Source organism: Pagrus pagrus (genome assembly GCF_965226575.1).
Source record: "Pagrus pagrus genome assembly, chromosome: 5".
NCBI lineage: Eukaryota > Metazoa > Chordata > Actinopteri > Spariformes > Sparidae > Pagrus > Pagrus pagrus.
Genome location: NC_140189.1, coordinates 22,700,563 through 22,724,671, shown reverse-complemented (window position 1 = coordinate 22,724,671; position 24,109 = coordinate 22,700,563). Strand labels below are relative to the sequence as shown.

The 24,109-nt window shown below is 40.3% G+C and overlaps 3 protein-coding genes across 3 annotated transcripts; 2 read left to right on the top strand and 1 right to left on the bottom strand.

Moving 5' to 3' along the window:
• Window positions 1-12,626, bottom strand: hmgxb3 (HMG box domain containing 3). The gene is made up of 21 exons (XM_084353918.1): window positions 12,440-12,626; window positions 11,381-11,534; window positions 11,078-11,258; window positions 9,826-10,335; window positions 9,626-9,733; window positions 9,311-9,445; window positions 8,949-9,181; window positions 8,189-8,298; window positions 8,013-8,093; window positions 7,729-7,811; window positions 7,511-7,642; window positions 7,268-7,408; window positions 6,524-6,831; window positions 6,263-6,390; window positions 4,649-4,780; window positions 4,346-4,530; window positions 3,962-4,184; window positions 2,577-2,710; window positions 1,956-2,075; window positions 1,336-1,545; window positions 1-1,159 (listed from the first exon to the last, which is right to left on the bottom strand). The coding sequence occupies exons 2-21, from the start codon at window positions 11,518-11,520 to the stop codon at window positions 575-577; spliced, it is 3,879 nt and encodes a 1,292-aa protein (XP_084210044.1). The 5' UTR covers window positions 11,521-11,534; window positions 12,440-12,626; the 3' UTR covers window positions 1-574.
• A 7,956-nt stretch (window positions 12,627-20,582) lies between these two features.
• Window positions 20,583-22,175, top strand: LOC311257561 (SLC35A4 upstream microprotein-like). The gene is made up of 3 exons (XM_084353244.1): window positions 20,583-20,664; window positions 21,045-21,143; window positions 21,782-22,175. Exons 1-3 carry the CDS (start codon window positions 20,650-20,652, stop codon window positions 21,977-21,979), a joined length of 312 nt encoding a protein of 103 aa, XP_084209370.1. The 5' UTR covers window positions 20,583-20,649; the 3' UTR covers window positions 21,980-22,175.
• A 132-nt stretch (window positions 22,176-22,307) lies between these two features.
• Window positions 22,308-24,068, top strand: LOC311257559 (putative UDP-sugar transporter protein SLC35A4). Its single transcript, XM_084353242.1, has one exon. The coding sequence runs from the start codon at window positions 22,580-22,582 to the stop codon at window positions 23,555-23,557; it is 978 nt and encodes a 325-aa protein (XP_084209368.1). The 5' UTR covers window positions 22,308-22,579; the 3' UTR covers window positions 23,558-24,068.
• The last annotated feature ends 41 nt before the right edge of the window (window positions 24,069-24,109 follow it).

Sequence of the window (24,109 nt, the reverse complement as noted above, 5' to 3'; positions counted from 1 at the left end):
AAAGGCCACGAGTGGCAGGTGAGAGGTACGAGTGTAAAACGCAAAGCAGAAATAAATACAACATATGCTTTATGATTAAATATGTACATTTAAGCTTGAAGTAGCAGAGTAATTAAAATCCTGTTTACATTCCTTCAGTCACAGGAGAGAACTGAAACTTCACACACTCTCACTTCTTTTAAATCTTGGCACCTTATTGGTAAAAGACACAAAATACTGTTACATTCTTTCAGTCATTTGAAATGTTTTGACATTCAGTCTGCACCATACTGACTTATTTTACTCTCACACACATTGTTACTGTAGTTATAGGTAAACACAGTAAACACTACTGACAACTCTGTATTAATTTCATTAACCACAATAAAGGTCCATTCTGCAAAATTCAACCCGCTTTATCCATATTCAGCCTATTTCCTCACATCAGTAAAACCTGACAACAATGTATTGATGGTTCAGGCTGGTCACTTCTAAAGTCTCGGATCTTTCTGGTAGCACTTCTCTCCTCATGGTTGTCTCTCTTGTTATCTGCACTCCTGTCTTTATCTTCAGCACACCCCTCCTTCTGCCACTTTTATTCAGGAAGCACAACCTCATACATCTCTGTCCCTCCCTCTTGTATCTGTCCCTCCATCCCACTTCCTTCATCTTCCTCTTTCTCTGTGTTGATCTGTGCCACTCCCAGTCGGTACAGAGCATCCCTGATCACTACCTCCCCAGGTTGGCAGGCCTTCACCACCTGGTTGATCTGCTGGCTCACGATGTCCCTGCTGGTGAGGAAATCTACCAGGCGGTTGTAAAGGTAGTAATAAGCCGTGTTGTTGAAAACAACAGGTACAGAAAAACAGTCCTCGGATTTCTCTGTGGACTCCTTCTCAGCTTTGTCCATCTGTTCTGTCTGTTCTGCCCCCTCGTCATCCTCCTCTTCCTTTTCTCTGTTTTTAAGCTCAGCGATCAAGCTGAAGTAGGGCTCCAGATCTCTGCAGAGGGCCATTGAGTGGTGCTCTGACGGAGGAGCAGGAGGCTCCTGGGCTGCTCCTGGAGGATGAACCAGCCAGCAACAAGATGATTTGGTGATGGGGTGGACCTGCTGGTTCTCTGCTACCAATGAGAGGTCGGCGCTGTACGGCTGGTCCTGCAGCTCAGCACACGACACAAACTAAAGAACAAAAGTTAAGAAAAAAAATAAAAACAGCCTTAAATTTACGTTTTTACCATTTCCTTTCAATTTTACATGGCTAATATTTGTAAATAACAAAGAAGACAGGGCTACATTGAGGGCTACACACATGTGACTTCCTTCATAGATAACTGGATTTAATTTCAATTGCTCACCTCTGGCTTTTCGAAAGGGTCAGAGAAGCAGCCTTGGTTCCTGCCCCACATCTGGGTTGCCAGTTCTGGGTACTGCATGTCAGCACAGAGCGCCACCTTACGGGCACAGTCACTGACATAGACTGGCGGCCAGTAGCGAGAGGATAGTAGGAGGTCTACATGGTCACGCGCTGTTTCTCCTCTGACCAAGTACTTGGAGCCACTCACCACCTGGATTCAAAGAAAAATAGATGAAAGACACTGAAAACCCCTTCAGACTCTTAACAAAACATTTGAGTTTCAGTTTTCAAAAGGTGCAATATGTAAGACTGTTGAAAAAGGTCAGAAATTATCAACAGAGAATGAAGAAATAACAGTGTTAATGTCATGTTAAAGACGTCATGTATTGTGTTGCAGAGATATCTACTTGAGTAAGCATGCTAACAAGCTCCACTCCAAAGCTCCTGTGCTCCATTTGTTTAGAGTATGAATGCTACAGGTGGCCAATTGTTACATATTGCACCTTTAATGTGCGTATACAAAATAAAAAAAATAAAAAGATTTTTGCATTTGGAGCTTTAAAACGCTACAATGTGTGGTGAAACGACTGGTCAAAAGAATTACATGGCTGCTAGTCGTACCTTGTGAGGACAGACCTTGGACAGCCTGCCGGCGGTGAGGTGTGTCGGGGGCTGTGGAGCCGTGGGGAGGCCACTATGAACAATTGTGTACAGGGAGATCAGGGAGGCCAGCAGCTCGTTCTGACACGGGAGGAGACAGAGGAGGATTTGATGAAAACAATCACCCTCAGAGACATGAGCACACCAAGGCGAGCAGAGATGAGATGAACACAAACTCAAGAGTGATGAACAAGGAAACCGCTTTTCTGAACTTGCTGAAATACCCTTGAGTCTTACCAGTCCTAGGGTGAGGAGGAGGAGGGGGGTTTCCTCTACTTTGGACCAAGAACTTCTCACATGATTAGTGTTTTCACTCAAACAGTAACACTTGTATCCTGGTCGTATTTTACAGTAAACGTGTTTGCTTCCAGTCATGGGCAATATGTGAGCATGATGAGCCCACAGCCACACTTTTTTTATCCAATCTGTTTCTGTCTCTCACACACACACACACACACACACACACACACACACACACACACACACTCACACTCACACTCACACTCACACTCACACTCACACACTCACACTCACACTCACACACTCACACTCACACTCACACACACACACACTGGAGAATACCTTAGGGACGTCTGAGGTGATGCTCGCCCCGCAGTGGTCCAGCATCGTCCTCAGCTCCTCCTCACTGTGATCTTCAATCTTGTCAAGTCTCAGCTGACCGTCATGAATGAGACGCACCAAAACTGATGGATCTCCTAAAACAGGAGATGAAAACTGAACTCTTAAAAATATGATTTTTTTTTTTTGACCACATTAAGCCACTAATCACAACATAAATTTAGAGGGACAGTTAACCCCAAAAACATTTTTGTCCCTCTTACCTGTGGTGCTATTTATCCATCTAGATTGTTTTGCCGTGAGTTGCAGAGTTTTGGAGACACCTGCTACAGAGATGTCTGCCTTTTCTTGCATTTAATGAGAAGTAATAATAAGAAGTAAATATTTTTGTACCTTAAGACGCAAAAATGAATAACTGAGGTAGTGCAGAGGTGTAAACTTCTTCCTACTAATTTGTTGAGTATGTAAACTGTGTGTTTTGGTTTTTTTTTCAATTCATTTGAATTTGTTTTAAAGGTTTTCTGTTCTTTCTCTTTTCATTTTGTTATTCTTAACTTAGTTTGTATTAAGCTTATATTGTACTTTTTGTTTTTACATGTTCAAATTAAAAAAGTCAAACAAAACAAATGGATATGGATCACTGAACATCGAAGTCAAAGTAACAAACACCTAAATTAATAAATAAATCTGGAACCTGACATCAAACTAGCTGTAAGTCTAGATGTGAGCAATTCATTTTGTTTTTTGTTTTTATTTTCCCTCAAAGTCATTAAGGCCGGGCCACATTGGGAAATTTCAGAGTCGTTTTCCAGCAATACGGTTAGCGGTAAAACTACTAAAACCTACTGGTGCAAATAAATAGGCCGAATCTTCAGTTCCGACATGAAACTGCTCTTGGCAAGGTCTGTGGTTTATCTTGAGTAACTATTTTTTTGGCGCTTTGAGCACCACAAGCAGAGTGCCATCTACTTCCACTGTATTCAAGAGAAAGCAAAAACTCAACTCATACCTAAACAATATAGATGGATAGATAACACTTGAAGTAAGAGGGAAAAATATGAATACATATTGTGATTCGTGGTAAACTGGCCCCCTGAGAAGAAATTCAAATACAGGATTTTTATATTTATAATATTAATGAGGAAATAATAAAAACTCTTTTCCATAACTGAATAAACAAGCTGTTCTCAGAGGAAAACAAGGTCCCCAGAACACTGTTTGAAGCTAGAAAGCTGGCAGGGTCCGCCAAATATAATTGTTTGAGTTTGCTTCGGCATAAAAAAAGTTGTGAAGTTTTTACTCTACTGATTAAAATGTCTTCCCCAAAACTACATAGTGCACCTTTAAAAAAAATCCCAGTCAGATAGATAGTCGGTAGAATCAGGTACCTGAGGGCTGAGGTGGGTGTGACAGGACCTTGTCCTTCTCCGTGTTGATAACAGTGGGACTCCTCATAAGTGGGGGGATGAAGGGAGCGATGATGGAAGCATCCACCCGTGTGATGGGGATGTCAGTGGGGAAAGTCGCCTGCTCGATAGCCTCGCTTTCCATGGTGAGCCAGAAGTCATCCACGTGCACCTCATCGGAGACTGAGAACTCAGGCCAGGTGAACTGAGGACAGAGCCGAACAGACAGAGTGTTATTAATTAATTTCTCTGTGTGTTACATGTGGGAGAGCACTGTACGGTTCTGTCAATGTTAAAAAAGCTCTTACAATGTTATCTTGATTTTAGGCTTTGGGGCATTAATGTAACAGTAGTTTACTCTTTCACCTCCACATTCTTCAGCTCCAGCACGTTGTTTGTGTGTCTCTGCGCAATCTCCAGCTTGGGAGCAACACCACAAATGCCGCAGATCATATCGTTGTAATCTCGCACTGTCAGACACTCAAAGGCCCAGTAGCCACTCAGGAGGAGCTCGTGAATTTGAGATAACTCATCTGGACTCAGGGTGTGTACTGATGCAAAGAGGAAGACACATAAAGAAACTTCATAGAGGATATGCTGTGGGAGAGAGAAGATCAAAGATCGGAAAAGATCACAGTGCAACAAAGAGTTAAGGAATCCGGTATTTACCAGGGTGATTGGGGACGTGGTCTAATACTTTCCTGGCTGCCTGAGAGGGGGGATGACCCAGTTTGATACTGGCCCTGACCTTCAGAAACAGGTCCATACTAACCAGCAGTCTGTTCCCAATGTTGAACAAGCCTGTCAAAAAGAAGAACCACACAGTTCATGGAGGAAGCTGGCTGCAGGCCATACCGCAGTTTTTGTTTTTATTTTAATCTTGCTTAGGACGGAAGCATTGCTGTTACCATGAATACAGGAGCAAAATATTGTCTAATGTGGTCTTAAGGCCACAAATGATAAAAACAACTGCGTGAGAAGCTTCAGCCAAGAACGACACACTGTTGATCATACCAAGCAACAGAAAGTTTCTGTTAAAACACTAAAAATAAATGATAATAACAATGATCGTTTTTGCGTTTTGATATCAAACTCTGCCATAAGGATGTGTCTGTTCGCCAAATTAAGCAGCAATATATCAGAATGAGCTGGGCTTCTTTATAACTTTTGTACTGGTATTCATCAACATCTCCAAAAAACATAAAACAACTTGAAGACAGAGTTCCTGTAAGTGGGTCTGAGAGGGTCGAGCAGTGGAAAATGCGTGACGTGTATTGGCACGCTCTTTTGGACAATCAGCAAATCACTGCAACTGAGGAAAAGTCTTATTGGCAACATTTGGTGAGTGCAAAAAAATGCAGAAGCATCCACCTTGGAGCAATCAGTGTATTTCAGAAAAAGCTGAAACAGGAGTATGGCAAGCCCTATTAGCCTTTTATCAGTAGGGCTGACTAGCACTGATTCAGTTTTCATCAGGGGAAGTTACATTTTGACCAGTTAAGATGTTAATTTGATGTTTAATTTATAAAACAATTTTGACATGTTACAAATATATTTCACATTTAAAAATGACACTAGTCTAATTAGTAATTAATAAGTAATTCCTTTTTCACTTGTAAGAATATCCATTACAGATATCTACAATTGAATTTCCACGTGTTTAAAATGGATTCTGACTAGTGGAAATGTAATGCCCCTTTCAAATATCAACAACTGCATTTTTGATTTCAACCCTTATGGATGTCGCCATTGTGAAGTGGAAATTTCTTTTTTGATACCTAAAATGCAGCTCTAACTAGTTATAGAAGAAACTGGAGATATCTCAAATATAATTGCTACTAGTACAAATACAATTTTTCACTAGTAACAATTGTATTTCAGATATGTGAACATCAGACATTACATTCTTATTAGTTACTTATTAGTCCAAGCTGACATTTCAGTCAGAACTAAATTTTAGGAACCTATCTACTTAACATTTTGGCCAGTAAGAAATTAATTATAGATATCTTTATTTACAATTACTACTAGCTAAAATGACATTATGTATGTGTTGGTTTTAATCTAACAGGTCAAAAAGCAATTGTTCTACAATCTACAACTGCTCTTACTGCTAGTGATTAAAAATTGAAAGGCTTGCCATAAAGATACGCATAATTCCCACCCACAATCTGATCTGTTGTGTTTGAGATATTTTGTGTGAATAAATGTAAAGTCATCTCTGACTGCGCGCTGCAGGACAATGAACCAAGTGTACAAGCTGTTGTGAGCGGTGCTGTTTACCTGGATGCAGGTCAGTGAAGCTGTGCAGAGCCAGACACTGAACGTTGAGACACACCTTAAGCTGGAGAGAGGCGGTCTGGATGAGTGTCTCAGTGAGCAGCCAGCAGTCCTCTTGACCTGCAACAGTACTGGCACACACATAACACACGTTAGGGAACAGGACGTCAACACAATATGACAGAAAAACCAGACGCAGAATAGAAACAACAAACATTAGCCCACCTCTGCTCTCCCTTGTCATCCCACTACCCGTCCTCTCACCTCTGACCTCCTTTGAAGAGCGGGTAGTTGCACAGTCCGCAGTGAGTCGCTGCCGATTCGTAGAACTGAGGCCAACCGGACTCAACCAGCGTCTCCGTCTCGCCGTTGCCATCCTGCTCCTGGTCGGCTGTCTGAACCAGGACGATCTGCAGACTGTTTAGCTCCTGGATGAGGCTCAACGTTTCCTGGAGCTCGGTCTCGCTCTCAGGAATCTGCAGGGAACGTTGTAGTAACTGGAGGGTGTTTTGACGCTGGATGTCCTTCTGAGCAGGACTCAGGGGCTGGTATGGATCGAGCAGAGTCACGGACTGTGAAAAGAGAAAAAGAGAAGCGATAAGAGCAATTTATCCATATTATATGATATAAAAAAGACTTTTGATGTGAGAGGTTAGCTTTAATAATGACTAAAGTGAAAGTGATGTATAGAGAAAAGTGTGTATATGGGCTTGTTCATAAGTTTCTGCTGGGTTAAATTAATTCCTGCGACGGACAGACTTTCAGACTTTGCTACAACTTTACGAAAACAGATTTACACCAGTCCCGCTCACTCGAAAGCCTTAGAGAGAAAACAGCAAAGATGAATGACTTGACATCAAAGGCCTCGTCATCAGACTGCTAAAAAGCCACTCAGGATGCGAGATTGGCTGGAGACTCATTAAAAGGGTCAAGAGGTGAGAGATGCAGCTGGAAACTAATCTTACAGCATCTACACTTAAGAAGAGTCTGGAGGAAGTAAGCTTTCACCTTTGTTTCCTTGGCGTTCTTCTGGGTCAGCTCACAGCCACATTTAGGGCACACGGCAGGTTTGTGTCTGTTTTTGTACATGTAATCACAGGACGGATTTTTACACCGGCCCCTTCCTCGTGCTGTAGACAGTCCCAAATCCTAAAAGAATTAAAGAAAAGAGCAAGATTTACCCACAAATCAAGTAATCCGAAAAAGTCTAATTTGATGAAAAAATTGTGCAGAACATAGAAGTACACTGACAAAGCTGGAGACAGTGTGTTGCTGTTGTTGTTGTTGTTGTTGTTGTTTTAAAGGCACGAATGACAGGATATTCACTCTACTGTCAGCCGGTGAAGACACAGGCTGGCTTCCGTCTGCAGCGACAGAAGAATCCTGCGGACAGACACGCAGGAAGTGAGGGTGATGGACCAAATCTGCATCTCTGCTGTTTCCATTTGTGTGTGTCTGTGTGAGTCAACCTGCTTGGCTGAGGTCGTGGGGACCGTCTGGCCGAGCTGCTTTAAAGTGTTTGGTTTGAGACCTGAGAAACTCTCTCGGGAAGCTGTGGTTAGAAAACGACCACATCAGAACATCAGAGAGCAGAAACCTCAGAAAGTAACTAAAACAATCATATCACTTCCTCTCTTTGAAATAAAGGTAGTCAATAATAATAAGCACTGAACAAACACACAACTGTATCCAAACTACTGACTGAAAGATTAATAAGGTATAATAAGAAATCAAATCAAATGATGCACAGTACCAGAAGATGATTTATTGTTGTTTGCACTGTGTGACGTTCCTTTCTCAGGCGGGACAGTTACTATCTGAAGCAAAGTACGGCCTAGACACACAGACACAAGCCGATATGTTAATCCATATGGTGACAGCTTATGTTGACGACAGATATTTGCCTGTGTGCCGTGTGTTATATCTCACCTGTGCTGTAATAGGCAGGCAGGATGGGTCTCACAGGCCTCTTCTGAACAGTGGAGTTGATTCTGTCTCGACCTTGGACTGTCGCGCCCACGAGGCCGTCTTTCAACTGTCTACTCAATGACAGAAGAAGCGTATGTCAAGTGAGATACACAGTACACACTATAACCAAAACTTCATATTGTATGTTTCATGTGATTTGTGTTATGCCATCTTAAAGACTCTATTGTAGAGCCTGAAGGATATATCGGTCGGACAATATTATTGGCGGATACTGGCTTCTGATAGATATATCGCTATCGGCACATATTTCCCCGATATGAAAACAATATGAAGTTTATTGTTTTGGTGAGCTGATGTCATTTTGGACAATAAAGTTTACTGTTAAACTCTAAAATGATGCTGCCTCCATTACATACGTACCTTTGTGCCAAGCGTTTGACTGATGCTGATTGATTGACGTTTATGTATATATTCTGTGAATATAAGACTATTGGCTGACATCGATATCAGATTTTCTTTACTCCCTAAGATTGGTTCTGGCCCCAAAAATCCAGTATTGTTCAGGCTCTATTCTACTGAATATACTGTAACTTGAAATAAGCATTAAAGCACCAATCAGGAAATGGTGTAAAGCACAGTTTTCACTCAACTGTCACTGTCACTTGGGTCCATGTAGCAAACACAACATGCTTAATATTCAAATCTGGGCTGACGGTACACCAATCATGGACTGTGGCAGTGAAATTTCATGGAAGCTCACTTTGTCTGTTCCTGCTCCTTGGTGCTGCTGCCCTCTGGTGGCTTTCCAGCTGCAGCTGCGCGCTGCTTCCTGGGGCACCGCTGAACTTCTTTTTTGCTCCCAGTGGTGTTTGTTTTACCGACATCAGCATTCCCCTCCTGAGCTGTGGGAGGTGTGGGTTGGCAGCTTTCATTAGGCTTGGTTTCAGCTTTCTGTGGTTTGGACGCAGCTCCCTTCTCTGGTGTCTTCTTTGCCTGAGATATAAACAAAGGCAAGGTTACCTGACTTGAACCGCAGGTCAAAAACAGGAGGCTGAATCTCTGCACTACTTTGCCTGGATGTTAACATAAGATTGAATATCGCTGATATTGCTCGACACTTACAGCGGGTATCCATTTTCCGCCCAAGTGGCTCCCACATTCAGGGCACGTTGGTGGCTTGTGGCGGGTGACATAAACAAATGAACATCCAGGATTTAGACACCTCCCTCGACCTCTCCGGGTGTAGGTCTTCACAGACTGCGAAACAGAGGGAAACATGGAAGTTCATGCCTCTCAACTGCTATTACCGCCTCCAATCATCAGATTTCATAAATCTAAGTAGTGACATTCCTGATTGTCTTTTTCTGTTTGCAGACCCTTTGCTTGCCAATTTCAGTGCTGACATTTATATGGTGGATGATTAATGTGGCTGCTTACCATTTTATATGAAGGTTTGGCACTTTGTTCTATGCTGGCTCCTACAGAGACCATCATCACTGGGCCCACAGAGCTGACACCTGCCAAAGACTTGTGCTCCAGCAGGTTCTGAAGTGAGAATAAAAATCCCCTCAATGCATTAGTTTAAACACTTTTTTGTGACTAAAATAATGCTCACTAGTAAAACACTTAGGTCTCACCTGGGTGGGTATGATAGTAACCACCTGTGCAGTTTCGCCCTGTATCTGCTGCACCAACGGTCCACCATAACCACCACCAACAAATCTTGTTTCATTTCCTTTAAGCGTGACCTCACTGGCCGTAAGGTTGGCAGAGCCCTGTGAGACATGGGCGTCAATGGAGGTCATGGCTTTGGATGAGACAGAGGAGGAAGAGGAGTGCGCGATTCCTTGGGGGTCCGTGGGATGAGTCGCCACTGCTGTTTCTTCTGCTATGTCATCAACAACGACATGCTGCTCGGGTAGTTCCACCTCGGCGGCCAACCCAAGAGGTGTGAACTGAGGCTCCTGGGTAAGAGAGACAGAAGGCAGGCCTCCCTCCACTGCAGAGTCCAGAGGGTCCAAGCTCACCTCTGACTGAGAGCCACCCGGCTGGTGGTTTGACATGCAGCCTTTAGACAAGAAAAAGTAACTGGCTCTGGGGAGGATTTTGCGGAAGCCTGGCAGGTCTTTGGAGGGACTGAGGGACGGCTGAGGGAAAAGCACAATCAAGAAAATTGTTCATGTCTGTCCATAGAACCACTTTGACAAGTGAATTAGGCAGCTGCCAAGCAGGAAAAAGCTACTTCATCTCTGCTGTGACACTTGATGCTAATTGGTCACTTCATTCTGACTTTATCTGTAGTTACATGAGCCAAATGTATTCATTACAAATGAAATCAATCCAGTTGACTACATGAGTTCTCTGCAGTAAGTAATCATAAAGAAGGGCTCTGATATACTAAACAGCTATAATGAAGCACTCCATCTGGACAAACCTTTTAAAAAGATTGGCTTTGTTGACTGCTTGGCACTGTTCTTAATTTACTTTATAAAGTGACACAACACTTTTCCTGAATTTATTAGAATTTATTTTACAGGAAAAATCTAATTGCTAAGTTTATCAAACTTTTTTGTAACTCATTTTGTTCTTCAATTGAGTCTTAAATTGTTTTTAGTTAATTGTGTCTTCTGAGTTTCACTCGGCATCAACCATGATTCAGATTCTCCTGGAAACTATCATTAAACTCACAAGAGCTGACCATGGAAAAATATCTAAATAACCATTTTGCGCACCTTCAAATTTCCTTCAGAACAGGCCAACTTATTCCTGTGTTATTGACATGGTGAAGTTTTATTCTGAGGATCAGTGAAACAAAGGTTCTGCAGATGCTCCGATGCACTGGTTCACTTATATAAATATATATATATAAAACTTAAGGATGTAGCTTACTGTGTTACTGTCTATGCCCTCCTTCTCAGACTTGGCCTTCTCCAGATAGTAGGCTTTCTCCGCCACGCTGAGTCTCTTCCAGCTCTCGCTGATACGCTTGTTGATCTCAGACTGTGGCAGATTAGGGATTTCCTGTTGCATAATCTGGTGAACATCAAAGTAATAGAGCAGGAAGGCAGACCTAAGACAGACAGATTCCACATCTACAATCAGTACAAGACAATGGGAGAGACATTTCTGATTTTTCTAGGTTCAGTCCATGGTTAAGACACAGCAAAAGTTATTTTGGACTATGTACATTACCTTGGCTTCTTAGGCTTCTCAACATTGTCTTCTTGAGCTTTGCTCTTCCTCTTTTTAGGGGTCGTCGCCTTCATTTGGTTGTAGCAGCTCTCCACCTCCTCAGTCACTTTCACAACGTCGAACACCTCTGCTTTCTCCATGACTTTCAAAGAATCTGGGCCCAACATGAAAATCGAATGAGGTTAGTTTGACTGTCCATGTTTGAACCTTCATGAAGGTTCATATAATTGCAGGGAATTTGTATCAAATTGGATTAGTTTTAGTTATAATGGGAACCATAAAGCAACATTACGTAGAAATTGGCATTTTGGGCGATTTTGCGCAACCCCCCCCCCCCACACACACAATTTCTGAGGGCCACAATACTGTTGTAAATACAAATCCCAGGTCTGTAACAGTTTGTCAGATGTAATGCAGGTGCTAAGTTCAAACAAAACTCATTACATCATAACAACGTTATGTGTTGAAAACTATGTAACGTATGTAAAGCTGTGATCCTGCCCTCTCACTGTTACATAGTGCAGGAACAAGTGATGGGGGGCGGAGTGGCTGAGACAGAGACACCATTCACCCTGTTACATGACACTGTACCATCAACATTATTTAGAAGCTGTGATTTTAATGAAAATAAGTTACATAACGCTGCTCTAAATGTATATTGCACTGTATAATACTGAGCTTTTAACACCCCAATTTGAAGCTGTACAATGTTTTAATAGTAGGCCATGGTTGTCTGAATGTCAGGAGTTTATTATAGCCCAGTGCGAGGCTGACGAGAGGCAAACACAGATACGTTGTCTAATAAAAGAAACAGCAAGTAGGACAGTGTGACTGCGAGCTGGAAGTTCATGCACACAGAAAAACCCCACAGTGTCTGTGTCCAGATAAAATACCACGGGAGCTCGTCCTGCACAAGGCAGTGAGTGTGACTAATACAGCGCTGGCATGTTAAAAACACTGGTCCTTCCATGCTTTAAAAGTAGGTTTAATGGCGTGTGTTTATACTGCCTGCACAGTCACCGAGTCATCCAATGAAATGCCGTCTTATTGAAGCCTTACCTACGACGACCCGAGCCGCTACAATCTGCTCTGAACACCCTTTAGAAATCGCCGAAAAACTCAGGCGTTGTGCCGACGATAAGTTAAAGCTGAAATGTGTCTTTGCGTCATATTAAATCAAGGATTTGCGATGCATAAATGTCTGTAAAGTAGCTTCGTTTCTCGTCGACTTGTGGAAAAAACATGGCGGTTTGTTGCTATGGTCTTTAACCAATCAAATGCCGGTGTCGTGCCAAAAAGTGATCGTCTGCCAGAATCTGATTTCCGGCCGCGGGAGCGCGCACAGCAGCCCGTTGAGCGGTAGCGTTTAAACGTCTGGTTTTCTCTGGATGAAACGGTCATGATATGCAGATACACACAACTGTACGTCCGCAATTATAGCAAAGGTATGTGTCTTAGAAAGTTTAACGTTTGTTGTTACGTAATTATCACAACTGTGGCCAAAAGAAGTGGAGTTTGTAGCGAAATCAGGCCTGACAATTACGTGATAGACATGTCCCTATGTGCTTGGTATGTATGATGCCTTTTCTTTAGCCCTGTCTTATGAATTAGACTGTAATGAATGTGATTTATAGGTGTGGATTTTCAATAAAGAAATGATCACTTTTGCAATTATCCTCGTGACTCTGCATTATCTTTTATCTGATCTGGGCTCTACATTTGCTTCCCATGTTGGGATGTGTCTTGTACATCTAATATTCTTGTTTATGCCTACTATTTGGAGACAATACTATGAAAGACATGATTCGGGAGGGTTAAAAGCCTATAAAATAACAGTTTTCACCTGCCAAAAAGTGATTGAAGGACATATGCAGTTACTGAGAGGTTATTTCTGCCTAAATATGACTTGATCTCTTTCTTGAGCTTCATAATATGAAGATCTGAGCTCACAGGACAGCTTGAAAATCTTTTAAAGGACCATTACAACAGAAAATGTGCCTTTTCACCTGCCAAAAAGTGATTGAAGGACATATACAGTTATTGAAAAGTTATTTCTGCCTAAATATGACTTGATCTCATTCTTGAGCTTCATAATATGAAGATCTGAGCTCACAGGACAGCTTGAAAATCTTTTAAAGGACCATTACAACAGAAAATGTGCCTTTTCACCTGCCAAAAAGTGATTGAAGGACATATACAGTTACTGAGAGGTTATTTCTGCCTAAATATGACTTGATCTTATTCTTGAGCTTCATAATATGAAGATCTGAGCTCAAGAGACAGTTTGAAATTCTTTTAAAGGACCATTACAACAGAAAATGTGCCTTTTCACCTGCCAAAAAGTGATTGAAGGCCAAATACAGTTACTCAAATGTTATTTCTGCCTAAATATGACTTGATCTCATTCTTAAGCTTCATAATATAAAGATCTGAGCTCACAGGACAGCTTGAAAATCTTGTAAAGGACCATTACAACAGAAAATGTGCCTTTTCACCTGCCAAAAAGTGATTGAAGGCCAAATACAGTTACTCAAATGTTATTTCTGCCTAAATATGACTTGATCTCATTATTGAGCTTCATAATATAAAGATCTGAGCTCAAGAGACAGCTTGAAAATCTTGTAAAGGACAATTACAACAGAAAATGTGCCTTTTCACCTGCCAAAAAGTGATTGAAGGACATATACAGTTACTGAGAGGTTATTTCTGCCTAAATATGACTTGATCTTATTCTTGAGCTTCATAATATGAAGATCTGAGCTCAAGAGACAGTTTGAAATTCTTTTAAAGGACCATTACAACAGAAAATGTGCCTTTTCACCTGCCAAAAAGTGATTGAAGGCCAAATACAGTTACTCAAATGTTATTTCTGCCTAAATATGACTTGATCTCATTCTTAAGCTTCATAATATAAAGATCTGAGCTCACAGGACAGCTTGAAAATCTTGTAAAGGACCATTACAACAGAAAATGTGCCTTTTCACCTGCCAAAAAGTGATTGAAGGCCAAATACAGTTACTCAAATGTTATTTCTGCCTAAATATGACTTGATCTCATTATTGAGCTTCATAATATAAAGATCTGAGCTCAAGAGACAGCTTGAAAATCTTGTAAAGGACAATTACAACAGAAAATGTGCCTTTTCACCTGCCAAAAAGTGATTGAAGGCCAAATACAGTTACTCAAATGTTATTTCTGCCTAAATATGACTTGATCTCATTATTGAGCTTCATAATATAAAGATCTGAGCTCAAGAGACAGCTTGAAAATCTTGTAAAGGACAATTACAACAGAAAATGTGCCTTTTCACCTGCCAAAAAGTGATTGAAGGCCAAATACAGTTACTCAAATGTTATTTCTGCCTAAATATGACTTGATCTCTTTCTTGAGCTTCATAATATGAAGATCTGAGCTCAAGAGACAGCTTGAAAATCTTTTAAAGGACCATTACAACAGAAAATGTGCCTTTTCAGCTGCCAAAAAGTGATTGAAGGACATATGCAGTTACTGAGAGGTTATTTCTGCCTAAATATGACTTGATCTGTTTCTTGAGCTTCATAATATGAAGATCTGAGCTCACAGGACAGCTTGAAATTCTTTTAAAGGACCATTACAACAGAAAATGTGCCTTTTCAGCTGCCAAAAAGTGATTGAAGGCCAAATACAGTTACTCAAATGTTATTTCTGCCTAAATATGACTTGATCTCATTCTTAAGCTTCATAATATAAAGATCTGAGCTCAAGAGACAGCTTGAAAATCTTGTAAAGGACAATTACAACAGAAAATGTGCCTTTTCACCTGCCAAAAAGTGATTGAAGGACATATACAGTTACTGAGAGGTTATTTCTGCCTAAATATGACTTGATCTTATTCTTGAGCTTCATAATATGAAGATCTGAGCTCAAGAGACAGTTTGAAATTCTTTTAAAGGACCATTACAACAGAAAATGTGCCTTTTCACCTGCCAAAAAGTGATTGAAGGCCAAATACAGTTACTCAAATGTTATTTCTGCCTGAATATGACTTGATCTCATTCTTAAGCTTCATAATATGAAGATCTGAGCTCACAGGACAGCTTGAAAATCTTTTAAAGGACCATTACAACAGAAAATGTGCCTTTTCAGCTGCCAAAAAGTGATTGAAGGACATATACAGTTATTGAAAAGTTATTTCTGCCTAAATATGACTTGATCTCTTTCTTGAGCTTCATAATATGAAGATCTGAGCTCAAGAGACAGCTTGAAAATCTTTTAAAGGACCATTACAACAGAAAATGTGCCTTTTCAGCTGCCAAAAAGTGATTGAAGGACATATGCAGTTACTGAGAGGTTATTTCTGCCTAAATATGACTTGATCTCATTCTTAAGCTTCATAATATGAAGATCTGAGCTCACAGGACAGCTTGAAAATCTTGTAAAGGACCATTACAACAGAAAATGGGCCTTTTCACCTGCCAAAAAGTGATTGAAGGCCAAATACAGTTACTCAAATGTTATTTCTGCCTAAATATGACTTGATCTCATTCTTAAGCTTCATAATATGAAGATCTGAGCTCACAGGACAGCTTGAAAATCTTGTAAAGGACAATTACAACAGAAAATGGGCCTTTTCACCTGCCAAAAAGTGATTGCAGCTCCTTCCTTGTAACTTGAAGATGTTTTCTGCCTCAAAATGACTGATCTTTATCCTGAAGCATCATATGTGACAGATTACCACCTCACACTGGCCCTTTCCACAGTTTAAAGTAGTGAAAAGTAGTGGTTAAGATATATTCTTCAGAATATAACTGATGAGTGATATGAAGTGACTTTGAGGCAGAGCATCCCTTTCAGTCCAACATCAGGAGCATACTGTGAGCTCAGATCTTTACATTATGAAGCTTAAGAATGAGATCAAGTCATATTTAGGCAGAAATAACCTCTCAGTAACTGTATTTGGCCTTCAATCACTTTTTGGCAGGTGAAAAGGCACATTTTCTGTTGTAATGGTCCTTTAAAAGATTTTCAAGCTGTCTCTTGAGCTCAGATCTTTATATTATGAAGCTTAAGAATGAGATCAAGTCATATTTAGGCAGAAATAACATTTGAGTAACTGTATATGTCCTTCAATCACTTTTTGGCAGGTGAAAAGGCACATTTTCTGTTGTAATTGTCCTTTACAAGATTTTCAAGCTGTCCTGTGAGCTCAGATCTTCATATTATGAAGCTTAAGAATGAGATCAAGTCATATTTAGGCAGAAATAACCTCTCAGTAACTGCATATGTCCTTCAATCACTTTTTGGCAGGTGGAAAGGCCCATTTTCTGTTGTAATTGTCCTTTACAAGATTTTCAAGCTGTCCTGTGAGCTCAGATCTTTATATTATGAAGCTCAAGAATGAGATCAAGTCATATTTAGGCAGAAGTAACTGCCTAAATGAGTAACTGTATTTGGCCTTCAATCACTTTTTGGCAGGTGAAAAGGCACATTTTCTGTTGTAATGGTCCTTTACAAGATTTTCAAGCTGTCCTGTGAGCTCAGATCTTTATATTATGAAGCTCAAGAATGAGATCAAGTCATATTTAGGCAGAAATAACTTTTCAATAACTGTATATGTCCTTCAATCACTTTTTGGCAGCTGAAAAGGCACATTTTCTGTTGTAATGGTCCTTTAAAAGAATTTCAAACTGTCTCTTGAGCTCAGATCTTCATATTATGAAGCTCAAGAAAGAGATCAAGTCATATTTAGGCAGAAATAACATTTGAGTAACTGTATTTGGCCTTCAATCACTTTTTGGCAGCTGAAAAGGCACATTTTCTGTTGTAATGGTCCTTTAAAAGAATTTCAAACTGTCTCTTGAGCTCAGATCTTCATATTATGAAGCTCAAGAAAGAGATCAAGTCATATTTAGGCAGAAATAACATTTGAGTAACTGTATTTGGCCTTCAATCACTTTTTGGCAGCTGAAAAGGCACATTTTCTGTTGTAATGGTCCTTTAAAAGAATTTCAAACTGTCTCTTGAGCTCAGATCTTCATATTATGAAGCTCAAGAAAGAGATCAAGTCATATTTAGGCAGAAATAACTTTTCAATAACTGTATATGTCCTTCAATCACTTTTTGGCAGCTGAAAAGGCACATTTTCTGTTGTAATGGTCCTTTAAAAGATTTTCAAGCTGTCTCTTGAGCTCAGATCTTTATATTATGAAGCTTAAGAATGAGATCAAGTCATATTTAGGCAGAAATAACATTTGAGTAACTGTATATGTCCTTCAATCACTTTTTGGCAGGTGAAAAGGCACATTTTCTGTTGTAATTGTCCTTTAAAAGAATTTCAAGCTGTCCTGTGAGCTCAGATCTTCATATTATGAAGCTTAAGAATGAGATCAAGTCATATTTAGGCAGAAATAACCTCTCAGTAACTGCATATGTCCTTCAATCACTTTTTGGCAGGTGAAAAGGCCCATTTTCTGTTGTAATTGTCCTTTACAAGATTTTCAAGCTGTCCTGTGAGCTCAGATCTTTATATTATGAAGCTCAATAATGAGATCAAGTCATATTTAGGCAGAAATAACATTTGAGTAACTGTATTTGGCCTTCAATCACTTTTTGGCAGGTGAAAAGGCACATTTTCTGTTGTAATGGTCCTTTACAAGATTTTCAAGCTGTCCTGTGAGCTCAGATCTTTATATTATGAAGCTCAAGAATGAGATCAAGTCATATTTAGGCAGAAATAACTTTTCAATAACTGTATATGTCCTTCAATCACTTTTTGGCAGCTGAAAAGGCACATTTTCTGTTGTAATGGTCCTTTAAAAGAATTTCAAACTGTCTCTTGAGCTCAGATCTTCATATTATGAAGCTCAAGAAAGAGATCAAGTCATATTTAGGCAGAAATAACATTTGAGTAACTGTATTTGGCCTTCAATCACTTTTTGGCAGCTGAAAAGGCACATTTTCTGTTGTAATGGTCCTTTAAAAGAATTTCAAACTGTCTCTTGAGCTCAGATCTTCATATTATGAAGCTCAAGAAAGAGATCAAGTCATATTTAGGCAGAAATAACTTTTCAATAACTGTATATGTCCTTCAATCACTTTTTGGCAGCTGAAAAGGCACATTTTCTGTTGTAATGGTCCTTTAAAAGATTTTCAAGCTGTCCTGTGAGCTCAGATCTTCATATTATGAAGCTCAAGAATGAGATCAAGTCATATTTAGGCAGAAATAACTTTTCAATAACTGTATATGTCCTTCAATCACTTTTTGGCAGGTGAAAAGGCACATTTTCTGTTGTAATGGTCCTTTAAAAGAATTTCAAGCTGTCCTGTGAGCTCAGATCTTCATATTATGAAGCTCAAGAAAGAGATCAAGTCATATTTAGGCAGAAATAACCTCTCAGTAACTGCATATGTCCTTCAATCACTTTTTGGCAGGTGAAAACTGTTATTTTATAGGCTTTTAACCCTCCCGAATCATGTCTTTCATAGTATTGTCTCCAAATAGTAGGCATAAACAAGAATATTAGATGTACAAGACACATCCCAACATGGGAAGCAAATGTAGAGCCCAGATCAGATAAAAGATAATGCAGAGTCACGAGGATAATTGCAAAAGTGATCATTTCTTTATTGAAAATCCACACCTATAAATCACATTCATTACAGTCTAATTCATAAGACAGGGCTAAAGAAAAGGCATCATACATACCAAGCACATAGGGACATGTCTATCACGTAATTGTCAGGCCTGATTTCGCTACAAACTCCACTTCTTTTGGCCACAGTTGTGATAATTACGTAACAACAAACGTTAAACTTTCTAAGACACATACCTTTGCTATAATTGCGGACGTACAGTTGTGTGTATCTGCATATCATGACCGTTTCATCCAGAGAAAACCAGACGTTTAAACGCTACCGCTCAACGGGCTGCTGTGCGCGCTCCCGCGGCCGGAAATCAGATTCTGGCAGACGATCACTTTTTGGCACGACACCTGTCTAAACGAGCGCCGGCCAATCAGGGCGGACGTTTTTGACACGTGAAAGTAACGCGTGCGCCCTTCCTTCAGAGAGTGAACATTGTGGCCAGGGACAGGCGCCGTTTGCACAGTTAAGTGCCCCCAAGTATGAAAATACATCAGTGGTAAGCCTGGAGCAAGACAGAGTAGGGTCAGTGGTTGTGTGGCCTGAAGCCAAGCCCATAAAATACAATAAAAACATCTACTTTATTCAACTATATTGAATTAAGATGTTAAAATGAGGTAGAAATGAGAGAGAGACACAAATGACATAATAAGTAAAAAAAAAAAGAACATAATTAGAAAGAAATTAAATGATGCATACTCATTCATGGTCTAGTGTAGTCACATACAGGAATGAGAGGCCTTTTGTTAATGAAATTACGTACACTTTGCAAATATAATCATGACTTTACAGTATACTGTCTCCATAATACCTTAATAACCCAAACACCAAAGTAAAATCAGTCATTATGAGTAATAACGTGGAAACAGCATGCCAAAATCTAAAGTAAAAGTACCATTAAGGGCAGTGCACATCAGAAAGAATCAATAAATGTACATCATTTTTGTTTGTTTTTTTCTAAGTGGTAATGAGGTATTTATGAGACGACAGCAGCCTTCTGCCAAACAAATATCACTGATTAAAGGTGGTGTCATGTAAAGAACAATGTTTTTTGGAAATAAACAGACAGCTCTTTTTAATGCTATACATAACATATTTTATATCACAAAAAGTAATGCCAGTTACTAGGATAAGGAAGATTTTTGCAAAAAGAGACAAAAGCAGAAGGGATAGGCTGTATACTGTGACTGAAAATTTGATAAATTCACTGTAACCCTGATGAGAGAGGAAAATGACGGCCTAATCCAAAAACATATATAGCACACTGTCACTCCTTGAATATTTCTGCTGAAAGTTATCTTTGATATATTTAGTATATATAATTACTTCTCCTGAGAAAGAGGTTTTCATTTGAGCCCTTGGTGCTGCCTTACAGAAAAAGTGAATACCTCACAGGGCAAACAGTGTTAAATAAGCACAGAAGTGCTTAAGGGTATCAAAACAAGTATTATTTGGGTTATATGCCTCCATGAGCTGCCCCCAACTTCTAACCATAGTTTTTATTTATCACCAGTTGCCCCAAATATCCTGAAAGACAAGAAAGGGGGCTTTAAACTACTGCATGTTCTACCCAGACCAGACTAATCGAGCTGAAACAAACAACAGCTTCAGGCATATGAGCCGAACACTGATCACCGCACTGAGCAAAGATGGCGGATGACAAGGTGAGTGAGTTCCTGTGCTCTCGTTTTAAATGTATTAATTTCACGTGTTTCGTCAGATGACAGTAACTGAGGAGGAGGACGAATAAACTGTCCGTCTCAGCAGTGGTTCGCTGTAAAATTGAGTCAACGGGACCGTAATGACTTCTAAATTAAATTGCTATATCCTTGAGCAGGCTAAGTTATGTAGCCACCAATTAAGCTAACCAGCAAACTTTGAGAGAGCTGGCTGGTTTTTGACCAGAGAAGCTCCTCATGGGAAATTATAGCAACTGTAAGTCAGCTTTAGGTTATATTGACCAGTGAGGTTAGCTGCCCTCGGTTAACATTGAGGTCACACGCTGTTTTTTCTAATACAAATGTGCATTTCTTGGTGTTTTTAGGATCCACTGAAACAGTTGAGAGACCTGACGCAGCTCAGAAATCAGTTGGAGGACATCCAGAAGCGAGTAGAGAGCGAAGTTTCAGTAGGAATCCCTCAGGTAAGGTGTTGTCGATAACTGACTTCTTCTTTCCTTCTTTCAGCTTTTGTATTATTTAAACTAGAATGCATTTCTCCTCACTGAAGGTAATGAAATAAACATAAGTAAATACAGCTTAAATATCTTTCTCCCTTTCCTTGCCCTTTGCTCAATTTGGCCTCTGCCTTATGTTGTGATTATTTTGTGTTGTTATATTGTCATGGTTGGGAGGGTAACTTTAACATTTTATAAAATTAAAAGTTACTTATTAGTCAATAACCTAGTCGAAGTATCGCCATAATAAAGTAATGTTACTTGTTTACTTTCTGATACTTTTGGATACCTCAGTACCAAACACATGCACATAAAGAAACAAGATATCAATAAGATGTCTTTTATTTAATCTTCATTGTATATTTGGTTTCATTTGAGATCAGATGTATGTTGTGTGAGATGTGTCAGTGTTGTCAAGTGTCCACATGTGCATTGTTACAGACTAGTATATTTCTCTTTGTTTAAACATTTTAGTCCTGCTAGTAATCACATTTGTTACTAAATCTATCTCTAATGGAAATATATATATTTTTCTGTAACTTTAACTTGTAACTTTCTGAGCTTTCTGTGCTGAAAACCCTCCTATGTTTGTTCTGCTCTTTCAGGGAGGCTCATTTTTGGGATCCCCGTTTCTGAAAGGTTTTCTGGCCGGCTATGTGGTGGCCAAACTACGCTCCTCTGCCATCCTCGGAGTGCTGCTGGGAACAATGACTGGCATTTATGCGGCACAGAACTATGACGTGCCCAACATTGAAAGGACCGTGAAAGAGTATATGAACAACTTGAAAAAAGGTCCAAAGTAATTTGGCCTGACTACTACTACTCTTGCCAGTGGCATAACGGGCTCAAGAGGAAGAAATTTTGTCGTAGCTGCTGGCTTCTCAGTGGCTCATGACGGATCAGCCTGCAAGATTTCTGTGTAGACCGGACTATGGAAGTAATGTTATAACTGGAATTTCATTTTGAACTTAAAGTAAAGTTGTTGTTTTTTTATCCGCATTTGTGTTTCAGGTTCAGTTAAATACGGCTGTGTTTCATTTCCACTTCTTCTGTTTGTTGTTAACAAGAGTTTGTGCCTACGAGGTTTTAACGTTTGGTCCATCACATTTCATTACTTGGCTTAGTTTTCTGCCTGGAGCAGATATCTGAGCCAGTTAAATTTTGAATCACTCATGTTTAAAACAGGCGCTAGTTCAGCAAACATTTCCTACACCTTTTATTGTTCAGCTAATTATCTATTTACAGAGTTATAGAGAGAGTAGTGCATCCCATTATTTTATCATTAATATTTAAATTGTTGAGATTTATAGCTGTTTAGTTTAAAACAGCCAGAATGTGAGGGTTTTTTGCACTTCCATCAGTATTCAGATTTGTTAGAAATTGTTTATTCTGCATCATTAAGGATGATTGTCATCCAGAACGTGGGGCCCAGCTCCCCGGCGAGGATCAGGAGACAGTGGGTGAGAAGGATTCAGTGGGGTGTCCTCTTTGGGCTGATGGTCCTCATTTATGGCTCTCACGCACCGCTCATCACTCTCACCAAGGTAGACGGTCAAATCCCTTTCAACCCCTCGTCATGTGTTGTCATGATCGAGTTAGCCAAGCTCCTGATTTCTCTGGCGACTCTTGTTCTAACTGGAGGTACCTCTGCCTTACTTGCCCGTCCACCTCTGGTCCTTGTAGCGCCCTATGCGGTCCCTGCCATACTCTACGCCCTCAACAACAACCTGGTGGTTCTCATGCAGGCCTACATGGACCCAAGTTCATACCAAGTCCTGTCTAACTTAAAAATTGCCTCCACTGCTCTGCTGTACTCCCTCTGCCTGGGCAAGAGGCTCCGGTCCGCTCAGTGGTTCGCTCTGGGGCTTCTTATGAGTGCAGGCGTGTGCCACACCTACAGCAGCCTGGATCTAGGAGACCCTGAGAGGGCTGAAGCCGAGGAAGGTCCCAGGCTTCATATCACAGCATGGGGGCTTTTCCTTGTGCTGGTGTACTGCTTTGTTTCAGGCCTGGCAGCGGTGTACACAGAGAGAGTGCTGAAGAGCCAGAAGCTACCCCTCAGCTTGCAGAATCTCTACCTCTATGTGTTTGGTGTGGCCATCAATGGACTCTCCTCCTTCTCCTCTGTAGGGAGCGAAAAGAGCTTTCTGGAGGGATACTCTGGGGTGGTTTGGGTCATTATCGCCGGGCAGGCAGCTAACGGACTCCTGATGTCCGTGGTGCTCAAACATGGCAGCGGGATCACCAGACTGTTTGTCATTTCCTGCTCCATGCTGGTTAATGCTCTCATGTCTTGGGCCATTTTAGGGCTGCAGCTCACACCTTTGTTCCTCCTTCCCGTGTCTATGATTGGACTGGCAGCTTACCTTTATTACAGATAATAAGGTCTCCAACAAAAGAACCACACAGCTCATTGAAGCCGCAAAATAACTCGACTCATTACAGTCTACCTACAGTATAACCTCTGTGTTCTAGTTTTAAAGTTTCAGATGTGATTTCTTTTTCTTTTTTCCTGCCTTTTGTTTATCTGCCTTCTGACTTTGACATCCAGAATTCAACACATGTATTTCATTGGTAACTAATAATGTCAGCTGATGTCTAATTTGACAATTTAAACCCAGCTGCCAAAACAAATGTTGTCAGTGCACGTTCATGCAAACCACAGATATTGACAGACAGTCCGCTCATACACATGAAATCTGAACATGATATCCTACAAATGTTGATATGAAGCATACAAATTTAACATGTCCATGGTTTGCAGAAATGTACAATGCCAACATTTTATTCTGGCAATTGAGCTGGATAATTTACATCACTTATTTAGTTTAATTTCTAGTTCTGTTACACTTTTGCAAGTAAATTTAAATAAAAATGCAAGTCTGGATTATATCAACTTCAGTGAAACATTTCTGAAGAATGCTGCTATCGTC